Raw genomic sequence first — 12,355 nt, 5'->3', positions numbered from 1 at the left:
GATTCTGTGCCTCTCCACTCTTCCTCCAGACTCTGGGAACTTGATTTCCAAATAAAATGCTAAATTTACTTTCATCTGAAAAGATAACTTTGGACCACTGAGCAACAGTCCAGTTCTTTTCTCCACAGCCCAGGTAAGATGCTTCTGACGTTGTCTCTGGTTCAGAAGTGGCTTGGTAGCCCTTTTCCTGAAGACGTCTGAGCGTGGAGACTCTTGATGCACTCACTCCAGCTACAGTCCACTCCTTGTGAAGCTCTCCCAAGTGTTTGAAGCAGCTTTGCTTGACAGTATTCTCAAGCTTGTGGTCATCCCTGTTGCTTGTGCACCTTTTCCTACCCAAATTCTTCCTTCCAGTCAACTTTACATTTAATATGCTTTGATACAGCACTCTGTAAACAGCCACTCCTTTCAGTAATGACCCTCTGTGATTTACCCTCTTTGTGGAGGGCGTCAATATTCGTCTTCTGGATCATTGCCAAGTCAGCAGTGTTCCCTATTATTGTGGTTTCAAAGAACAAGAGATACCCGGAATTTATACTGTAGTGATTATGGGGTGTAAGAAAATCGCGATATTTTTTAAAATCGAATATCGCAATATTTTGTTTGGCGATACTGTATCGATTCTCCAAAACGGAATATCGATATTTAAAAAAAAAAACATCATACAAGATTCATGGCGGTTGTTTCGTTTTGAGTTCATATCCCGACCGCTAGTCTTCATCTCTGAACTTAAATAGTGACAGGAAATACTAGCATCAGGGCACTCCACTAATGTTAGCGTTAATATAGTTTGCCGCCAGTAATGGAGGATGAAATAATTGTTCCAGCTCTCGTTTCGATGTACAAAGCTGAAGTGTGGCACCATATGGGCTTTTGTGGTAATGACCTCAGTTCTGCCTCTTGCCGCGTCCCGTGTTGAAGAGCCTTTGCAGCTGCAGCTTTCTCTCGTAATTCGGGGGTGTTTTGTGCAGTTGGGGCGGTGCTCGCGTCGCGGTCTCGTCGATTCCACGCGGAACATAAATACAAACTGAAAAACCTGTGAAATCCAAGTTAAAAAGTTCTGAGAATGTTTAACATCTGTATTTATTTGATTGTTTTACAATTATTTTGTTTTCTTTAGGAATCCTGCAAGCACCTAATTTTTCATTGATATTAAGCAGATGTCATTTTTTTGTTCAGATCAAATGTTATGACATTGCATGTCACAATTGTAAACTTAAACTGTGAAACTTTTTTTGTCTTTTTATAAAATATATTTTATACATACATTTAACTAAAGAATCATGTAAGTACTTGAATATTCCCCCCTTTACTCGTACTGCACAAAAAGTGCTTCAATAATGTTGAATGTTATAGGGACTGATTATTGCAAATGCAGATCCCAGTGTGTTCTGTAGGGTTTTGGTTAAACTATTTTTATTTATTTAGTTTTTGTTAAGGTTTGCATATGGTGGTGTGTTCTTAATGACAGCTTTCCTAAAAAATATATATCCTATTCCTAAAATAAGAAATATCGCGTTGCTTACAGTATCGCAATGTATCGCAACCCCTGTATCATGATACGTATCGTAATGCCAGATTCTTGCCAATACACAGCCCTAGTAGTGATGGTCATAATGAAGCTCAAATGTGAATATTCTAATATTTTGAGATACTGATTTTTGACTTTCATGAGCTGTAAGCTCTAATCATCAAAATTAAAACAAAAACTTGTGAAATATTTTACTTTACATGTAATGAATCTAAAATATATGAAAGTTTCACATTTTGAAATAAGTTACAAGAAAAAATTAACTTTTTCACGATATTCAGATTTTTTTAGAAGTACCTGTATATCATGCACTTTCGGCTTGTCAACTTTGCAGAAAGTTTATGTTCACATACTGCTACATGACACACTGCATGAAAGGTAATATTCGAAAAGGCATAATAGGGGCACTTTAAGGAAAGAAAATTAACTTTGACCCTGAAATATTGCTCTACAGCCCTAAATTGTACAAATAAAATGTGTTATTATATATCAAGTGACATACAGTTTACAGCTGCAGTTGTGCTTGGTCAAAAAACAATGATATTCTTTAGAGAGATGAACTCAAGACCTTTGTAGTCCCTTAGCGGAAAAAAACACTAGTGTTAAAAACACTAACACTATTTATCCTATTGGTCCGGCGCTATATTTTATATTTATATGCATTGCAAACTGAGTAATTTTGTGCTATTTATATTCATAATATATTTTATGCTAAGGTAAGTGAAAATGTTGACAGAGCAAGTAAAAATCTGAACTAGCAGTAGAAACAAATCCTTACTTGTTGAGCCCTGAACATATAAAATCACAAATGTTTCATATATTCTAGAATTTTTTGGGCCTGTGACTGATTTTTGGGTTTTAGGGATCACATCCAGGGGTCCTGCACTAGCTGAGCAGCCGCCTAAGCTGAATGGGAATGGTAACGGACAGCTACAGACCTCCTTGTTTTGACCTCTACGTCTTTTATGTCAAGTAAGGTCCCTGAAAGTTGTAGGCATTTGACAAAGAGCCGGATCATTTTCTACCTTCACCCCCAGCTCACTTGACTCCAAGTTAATCAAATGGAAATCTTATGCAGGAAGTCCTCTCCTCCGCTGTACAAACAGCATTCAGCACTCAGGGAGACAGCTAGCTGACAAGCACAAACAGATCCCAGCGTCGTGCCTCCCCGTTTCCAAAGGGAACTCACGTCACAGATGACCTTTCGCCGTACGGTTCGCCTCTTCTCCCGTTAATGCATCATTAATCTCTCAATAGGCGGTGACACGGCAGACCTCTGCCGAAAGATTATTGTTTGCTTTTTCTCTAGTTGACTCCTAATTATCATCAGCTAATGGCCGCGCCTTCCTACACTTCAGATTTAATTAACACTCCAAAGAGAAAGAGAGGGCCAAATGTTTGCTGAGAGTTTGGGTTAATCATCTGTATGACACAGTAAAGGGGTCAGACTTGGCCGGGATCTATTTTTATGAGTCTAGAAATACTAAATATACGTATGTAACCCCAGTTCCTCGAAGGAACGAGACGCTGCGTCGCGAGGCCACACTTCCGGCATCCCTGCCAGCGCTTGCTTCATTCTAGAAGCTGACGCCGGTTTCACCGCACGTGCTTTTATACCAGCTGGTCATTACGTCACCTCGCCTGTGACGTCCCTCCCATCCATTGGACAGATTTCATTGGTATTCAGAGCCGGTTAAGCTGTAGGCGTTCCCCAAAGCGTCTCCTGACGCAGCGTCTCGTTCCTTCGAGGAACTGGGGTTACATACGTAACTTAAGACGTTAGTCTGATTCTCGGCTTTGATTTAATTCAATTGATATATGTGCAACATTTTATTAATATTATTGGGTCAAAGACGTTAAGATGTACGCATCAAAAGAAATTTAAAAAAGTGATTTTATGTCCATAGAAAGCACATTAAATGTGAGTAAAGTGTCTACTTTTAAGGTTTCAAATAAGAATAAAATTTGGTTAAAATAATATTACATTGTCATTCAGTGTAACACAATATTTATGTAAAAATTCTAACAACATGTTTATTCTAACTTGTACATATTCAACGAATAGAGAAGGCCGTAGCGCCAAACACTCGAAAGTCCAGTAGACCAATAATATACAGTGCGTAGATCCAAACAAATGTAAAGATTTATAGACCAAGAAGATCCGCACTCATCAAAACAGTCCAAAAAGGCTTCTCATTTATTACTCAGAAGTAACTGAAAAGTTTCACTTTTCACTTTTCAATGACCTCTGAGTAATAAATGATAAGCCTTTTTGGACTGTTTTGATGAGTGCGGATCTTCTTGGTCTATAAATCTAGACTTCTACATATTAAAATATATAAAAGAATAAGGGAGCATATAAAATTTTATTGTGTTTTAAATGAATAAAAAAATTGTTACTGACAAATGGGCAAAACCTAGGATAATGGCAAATTTTAAAAATGTAAAGCTACAAATAATTAGTATTACAAGTAATTAGTCTTTTAATGTCATAAATTGATTTTTGTTGTAAATGTGCCTGACAAGATTGTTACACTGAATGACATTTAGTGGGTGTCTTCTGTAAATCAGGGAAAAATGTATGATATTTATATTTTGCTCAGAAAAACAAAAACAAAATTGCAATTAAATTAAACAGAAAACTTTTTAATTTCGCGAGGGGGGGGGGGGGGGCAACAACAATTTAAAGCAGTATTACAGTATGCTTAAACCCTATTTTGTCTTTGACCCTATTACATATTTTATTGTCATTTTACAGTTGTACAGTAAATTATTATTATTATTATTATGGATGTCCAAGTTTTTGTGTCCCTGATCTCTAATTATTATTTTTTTATTTTATAATGATATATTCCAATAATAATAATAGTAGTACAACAGTGATATTTTGCATAATATTTTTATAGTAATATTAATTATATATTTTCGTTTATTTTAGTCATATATATATATATATATATATATACTGTATATATATATATATATATATATATTCAAACAATATATTTTTTCGCGAAATTTCATGCAATAAACTGTAAAAATATAGAGTATATTTTACAATCAAAAATAAATGATACATTAATTAAATGATATACAGTATATTAATGTTGATAATTGTTCATTAAACTGTAGAAAAAGTATAAAATATGTGACAATATGTTGAAAACAACTAACTTTCAGGTTAATCTTGGTAAATTTAAGGTTTTCATTAGTTAGCCACCATATTAAAGGAATAGTTTACCAAGAAATTAATATTCTGGCATTATTTACTCAAGCTTATGTCTTTCCTGTGCATCACAAAAGAAAATATATATTTTTTAAATGTCATTCTTTTAGAGTGTTTTTATACAACTTTTGCGTTCCATACAAGAAACTCGTAAGATGTTTATTTTTAGGTGAACTACCCCTTTAAGTGTTACAATTTCTCACTACTTCTCACTACGATTTTTTTAAACACTACATTGGTAAAATATACAGAACATTTTTTATGCTTCATACCTGTTCTATATGTATAGCTGATGCTAGCATATCAATTTCTATCAGTACACAGTGTGTATTCATATTACGATCACTGAGTTTCCACAAGGCTTCCGTTCCAATTAGCCACATATGAAGGTCACTGGCTGTACATAAGACCTGTTGAACAATCATTTAGAGGCTCTTAATCACTTCCAAATTGAACAGTCACTTACAGCTCTATTTTAGTGAACACAGTGTGCTTTCCACATGCTAATGGTTGGCCACATGCAGCATGCATGCCTCTGGCCACAGACACCTAAAAACATAGAAATGCTTAGAAATTATCGAGCGAGAACTTGCACACTTGCACTGAATCATCATTAAGAGTAGGTTTGCAATCTGGCGGGGACGAGAGATTTTCTCCGCCACAGGTGGGGGGTGTACGTGGCTCTATTTCTTTCTGGCTCCATGTGAAATCTCTGACTAAACGAGCTTTCAACTGAACGAGCTATTAAAATGGGCCAACGAGCCGCACCGGCTGACTGCCCAGCCAGTAGCACTTTGTATGGTAAGTAGCCTCCTGTTTCCTGCCTGCGCATCAGCCAATAGAATTTTTTGTGTTTCAAACCTTTATTTAATCTCAGTTGCTTCTCCGAGGCTAAGGCTCTCACGCAGGTGGAGGGATAATGGAAAAAGAGGTGCCATATTGTAGAGAACCTGGAGCAATCTGGGGTTAAGAGAGGGTATCGTAGAAGTGGGCAGAAAAAGAAACAGGCTCATTACGGCATGCAGCTAGTGGGCCTCCTGCTGCTTCAGATCCACAGTCTTACCTGCCAAAAAAAACAGGAGCCTTTTGGCCTGCAGAATCATTCCGTCTACATTTAACATCTCTATCTTATGGTTCTGTGGGGATTCGGTGAACTCACAAGCAGCATTAGGGAAAGAACGCATGAATTTGCTCATTTGTCACTTATAAAAACCTGTGCTTTTCATACATGGTACCACTGTGAGTACCTTGAGCACATTGGAAAATGTGCAGTTATTACCTAAAGGTGCTACTTCTCCCTGACCTGACCCTTTAAATCACTTACTCACCCTCAAGTTGTTCCAAACTTGAAAATGAGTTTCTTTCTTCCACTGAGCACAAAAGAAAATATTCTGAAGAATGTTGGTAAACAAATAGTTGACGGTAGACTTCCATAGTATAGAAAAATATTAGAAGTCCCTACCATTGGTAACACTTTATTTTAAAGACCAATTCTCACTATTAACTAGTTGCTTATTAACATGCATATTACTAGCATGCTGGCTGTTTATTTGTATTTATTTATTCCGCATGACCATATATAGATCCCTTAACACGACCCTATACCTAATCTTAACAACTACCTTAAACCTCTTAGTTAATGGAGAATATTTGTTCCCTAATCTAAAGTGGTACCCTACCATCAACTGTCTTCTTTTGTGTTCAAGAGAATAAAGAAATGTATACAGGTTTGGAAGAAGTGGAGGGTTCGTAAATTATGATATTATTTTTCTTTTTGGGTTAACTTTCCCTTTAAATCTGTCTATCTTCCTATCTATTCTATGACTACCTGTCCACCTGTCTTTCTATCTGTCTATCTTTGTACATATACCTGTCCTTCTGGCTACCTTCTGTACCATATGGCATCTAAGACTAAATTGGCTACTTAGACACCCACTTAATGGAGTTTTAATTGGAATTTTGTTGATCTATAGTGTGTCACCAGTCAAAACCCCATAAGCAGTAAACCACACACTATCTGACGTAGACATACAGCTCTCCTGTAAACACATCTGTGCTGCTCACCATTATTATGCATTCAAGACCTTTTTCTGTACCCCGGGGCTGTAAGCATAGACCCCTACTGCTAGGAGCGGCAACAATAAACAGTCATAACTCCTTATCATTTTATTGTCTGTTTGCATTGAGGAGGGGCTCAGTGCCACAGCTGACGCAGTATGCTTTAAGCACACAAACAAATCCCCCCTCTCTCTTTCTCCATCCCATCTTTTGCCTCAACTCAAACCCACACATTCTTTTGTAATGAGAAGAAAATGAGGAAGCAGTTCCCAGAGCAGGCTGGTTTGAAGCTGCAGGCTGAGCATTAGTAAAACTGTTATGACTCTGCTGTCACTCCTCAGAGGAAAAAATAACCGGATGGAGGACTTTTTTTCTTTTTCTTTTTTAGGCAGATACATTATAGCAGAATGGCAGGCGCCAAAGCTGCTGACAAAATATGAAAATCAAAGAAGTTCTTGCTGATATTGGAAGATATTTTAATTAAAAGTGATGTGTGTGGGTGAGAAGTCGGGGTTGTGCTCACAAATATGTCAAAAATTGAGTTGTGAGGACAAATAAAGTGGTTATTATTATTTGAAACAAGCAAAATCCATCTACTAATGTCAACTAACTAGTTTCTTTGAGGATAAAGTTTAGGCTTTTGTTAATATCATTATCTTAATATGAAAATCATTGAATCTGTGAGAGGTGTAGCTTTATAAATCTGTGTGTGTAAAGGTACAGGTTTGAAAACATATTAAAAACACATCAAAAACCCAACAAGTGAAGGCATTTGAAATGGTCCACACGATCACAAACAGCAAAACTGTTTTTGCTTTAGATCTGATAATGCAACAGGTTTAAGTGAGGGTTCAATTTAGGTGTAATATATAGTAAATAATGTTTTAGTATGAAAACCATTTAGTCTGAGATTCAAGGACAGCTTCAGAGGTCTGTATGTGTGTGAGCAAGCCAAGAACATTCTAAATTGCTCAACTATTATCATCCAAAATAATTAGCTACAACTAATTACAACAACAAAGAGAAAGAAAACATTAGTAAAGTTAAACGCACGGCAAAAATGTCCCAAAAAACATTGTGACATGCATGACTTCCTAACAAAGGTAAAACAGCACCTCTCTGTGGACACGCTTATGTTGATCCATCAAATTTCATGACCTGGGTGTTTCTTGAATTATTCTGTGCTAGATTTGTTTTGATATCTAGACAGTAGAGTACCAATATATTTCGGTTTTGTGTCCACAGCTTATATGCCACATATTGAGTTGGCTACTGATATAGACAGCAAAATGCACGCGTCTATAATATCTTAGTGTGTGTGTGGGTGAGTGAGTCTGAGGCAGCATATAAGAGTTCACAAACACTGGTCCCATGGGCGCCTGTCGCCATGCACCGCCTCTCTAGTCTTAAAAACATCACAGTGTGTTTTACTAGAACTAGTTTAGCGCGTGCAGTAAGTAAGCTCTAGTAGTTGTCAGCTGCAGTGCGGCATCGCTTGTCTATTTTTAAGAATAATATTACGTGCTGTGTATTAATATTTCAACGGCGCACAGTCAAATGCTTAAAGAGCCAGACAAACCCGAAACTAACCTGGTTAAAACCTCATAAAGAGTTTCTAATATATAAACTCGGATGCGCGTGGAAGAGTCACGCGCGCAATGAATAGAAATGAATTTCAGCATCATGCATTTGCTTGAACTGCACCAAAAACGCAATTATATAATCTAAAATGTTGATCTTACCTCGCAGGAACATCCTGAAGGTGCGGTGTACTTTATCCCACTGTGATAGTCAAAATAAGCGTCTCATTTTTAATAATCCGTGTCATATGTGATAAAAGTTTGATCTGTTTTAATGATCTTCAAACGATCCAATAGGCTACAAATTCTTAACTCTTGACCCCTGGTCTCAGGTATCGATTAAGATGGAAAACAACATCGCCGACATGGAAGTCTCACAATCCCCGAGAATTTTTTTAAAAGAGAGATGACTCCAAATGTTTCACATAAGCTTCAGTTAGCAGTTATAATTGCCGCAAGAAGCTTTCAGACAGCCATAAGAAGAGCATTTAAAGTTTTACAATATCAGTCGATGTGACGGGAAAGAAGCCTTCTGGTATTGTATACCACTTAAACGATGAGACAAATGACTGCTCTGGTTAGAAACTGCGTTTGGATGCTAGAGATGCTCGGGTGGTTATCGGATGACAGGCGCCGTGTCTCTTCAGGAGTCGGGGAGGAGGGGTAGAGGAGGGTATCTGCGATGCCCGCTTCGTGAAAGAGCCATTCTTGTGAATCGGATCTTTTTAATGAATCAGTTGAATGACTCGCGTGCTCTCGAGCGGTTCTTGAACCGAGAACTGTAATTTTAGATTCGTAAAGAAAACTGAAAAGTAAAGTAATTAATTTTAATGGAAGCATACATGTTTCAAAATAAATCGTACTGTTTGTTACTTAACGGTGTGACAGTTTGATCAGTGTGAAGAGTTGGTTTTAATATCATTAAATAGTAGGCTACTATTTTATTATAAACTGCGAAATTGTTCAAATGGATTTTAGTACTTTTTATGAGCTAAATCATGATGAAACTGATCTGAGAGACAGTGAATTGCAATAAACACCATAATTAATAAAACTTAACAGAAAAGCAAAAACATCAATGTGTCTGTATGAATACGCCACGAGCACGAGGGGATGTCAGGGAGCGCGTGATGACGCAATTACGCTATGACGTATTAAAAGAATCTCTGAATTGTTTCTTTTGAACCGTTCATTAAAATGGGTAGTTCAAAAGAACCGATTAGCAGAATCGAATCAGCATCGCTAGAGGCTATAGGACCAAATGAAAGACGGAGTTGGACCCTCTCCCGTCTCACTTTCATTCTAAAAATGTTTCCATCCTGTTTTCTCGTCCTCAGACAGACCTGCAGCTACAAAGAAATCTAATGTGTGTCCGTTCGTCTCAAAGTCTGGCAATATTTTCTTTCTGAGCAGATGAAATTACCTGTCTGCCCTCTGACGACGGAAAGATAGGAGGAGCTATCTTTCCCTGTTTTAGGGCTTTCGTTTTCCAAGATGAAGTCTTAAGAAAAAATATCCTCTTAAATTGTATTAGCTATCATGAGTGTGGCAGGATTTAGGGATATATTTTTGAGTGTTTGATTATCATCGTATAAAGACATCCATGTCAAGCATTCAGGTGTTTAAATGACACAAGGAAATAAAGATTTATTATATTATACATATCTAATCAATAATAAATTAGTGTTTAAAATTAATTTATAGTGTACTGTAATTAATGTTTTGTTTTTAGGATATATATTTCTCTGGCTGTACCCAATTAATCTGCCATGACCGCAACACTGGTCCTTCTTTACTGAGCCAAGTGGCCACAGTAAAAAGCTCTGTGTTTGTGTAAGGTGAGAGTGTTAATGTACCTGTGTCCTGTATGTCTCTGTGTAGGGCAAAGGGGGTTAATGTCCCTATCCAGCGTCAACTGACAAAAGCACCTGTCACATCAGGATCACACAATCCAGAAAGTAGTAGGGTCAATCACAACGCCGCTTTAATCCAGAGTAAAGAGGATAATGTTCCCCCTTTCCTCCCTCCCTCTCCCTCGGGTGACCCGTTATAGGATGGACACTGATAAATATAAATTGTTCTACCTCCCCGGTGGTGTCTTGCTTTCTCCATTTTGGTTTATCTCCAGCAGGCAAAAAAGTGAGGCTGCAGTTTAATCACATTGTACATCGTAATACATTTAATTGGTTGCTATATATTTCATTATACTGAAAAAGCAGGCTGGGTTTTCTTGAGAATTTTATCTTTGTTCCAATGAACAACTTTGGTTTGGAAAAACATGAGAATGGGTAAATGAGGACTGGTAAATATTGTCTTAGAACATTTAATCATGGTAATTTTCAGTGCTTAATTGTAATACAGACACTGAATTACAAGCAAGCATGAGACATGCATGACAAGAAAGACAAAACAACATTGCATGAGAGGAGGAGTCATGCAGCCTGTGCCTGTCCTCCCAGAGGAACCCGGTCAACTGACACACAATATTGTTTGTCTCCGGGAGGTGCAGCAACAAACCCGGTGTTTTATAGTGCTGATGAAGACATTTAGAAACTGGTCACACACCAGGGCACTAAGAACTGTGAACTCAGTAGGGATGTCTGATGTTGATTTTCTTTCCGAGTCCAGTCTGTCCTTTCACTTGTTTTGAAAACCTTTGAGTCTTGTTGAGTTTACCATCTGAATATAAAAGCACTTTATTTGGTATTTCTTTGGTCTTGCACTATTATTCTCGCTAATTAGCCTAAGTGTTAAACTTTACATGTAACTCATCCCATGTTTATTCTTCTTATGGCGACTTGGGTTTGGGCTCTTTTGACTTAAAATTCATTTCTAAAAAATAATATTCTGTCTATAAAATATGAAAGATCAAGAAAAAGGGTTGTATAGCTTTATAAGGCAATAAACGTGACAAGTTATGTAGATCCCATTCTTCCACTGGTTTAAAACTCAATGAAATCTCTCTCACAAAAAAATATCATTACTGTCAGTTTAAATGCACTGACTGAACCAGTGTATTATGAGCACTGAGTTGAGCATAGTCTCGAGTTTGTTTTTATCACGTCATGCTAAATTTATTGGGAACCAAACTACTAATGTTATTTACTCTTAAAAGTTAGTCTCGCAGGTCCTCATTATACATAAAGAAGAACTAGATTTGGACTCTAGAGGCAAAAGGTTTGGATTCGGACTCCAGGAATGTTCTCACTTTCATGTTCAATGTATTACAGAGCTTTTGAGGAATTGTTAGAGATTTTGGCAAGGCATGAATATTATTGGACCAAGCATTTCCTATAGGGCCATAACGTTTGATGATTTGTAGCCTACTTACAGTATAAACTTTTTACCTTTTCTGGAAAAAATGGGAGTGGTGCTAGGTGTTCTGGGTGGTTGCTACATGGTTACAGTTTTTCTCAGTCGCTTTGGTGCATTTCTCAGATCAGAAATGAAATTCTCAAAACTACTTGTTCAACCTCCACATCATCTAGTCACTTGTGCACATCACAAAAGTAGTTTCTCATTCTTTTGAATAAATTGCAATTGCTTTGGTACATTCATGCAATTGATTATATTCATTGCGGTTTGCTACATTTTCAATTGCCAATATCATGTTGCTCAAAATGTTTAATATAGTTCTCCATGCTATAGTCTTTCCCCTCAAAACATCTAGTCATTAGTTCATCGTATAAGTTATTAGATGCAAAATGGTTGGTCTAGTTGTCATAAACTGTCAAACATATTTTCTACACATTTCTATTAGACGTTTGGTAAATTAGCCATGAATTGTGCAGGTGAGTCTTGACTTTCACTAATGAAGAGAATATAGATCAACCAATTATATACCAGTTCTCTGAAATAGCTCAAAGCTGCATCTCATGAACATTCAATTGGAAAGTATATATGGACAGAGGATAACACAAGTTACAAATTCTGACAGTGGATGAACATCCAGAAAATGAT

At 37.0% G+C, this 12,355-nt stretch overlaps 1 protein-coding gene across 1 annotated transcript in view; it reads right to left on the bottom strand.

Moving 5' to 3' along the window:
- Positions 1-9,040, bottom strand: part of rtn4rl1a (reticulon 4 receptor-like 1a) — a 118,566-nt gene extending 109,526 nt beyond the window's left edge. Inside the window, exon 1 of the mRNA XM_079407778.1 lies at positions 8,558-9,040. Coding sequence (XP_079263904.1) covers positions 8,558-8,570 — 13 coding nt within the window. The 5' untranslated portion in view covers positions 8,571-9,040. The remainder of the gene's footprint in view (positions 1-8,557) is intronic.
- Between the last annotated feature and the right edge of the window lie 3,315 nt (positions 9,041-12,355).

The sequence above is a fragment of the Barbus barbus genome (assembly GCF_936440315.1).
Source record: "Barbus barbus genome assembly, chromosome: 45".
In the NCBI taxonomy this organism is placed as follows: domain Eukaryota; kingdom Metazoa; phylum Chordata; class Actinopteri; order Cypriniformes; family Cyprinidae; genus Barbus; species Barbus barbus.
Note: the sequence above shows the minus strand (reverse complement) of the source record. Positions and strands in the feature narration are given on the sequence as shown.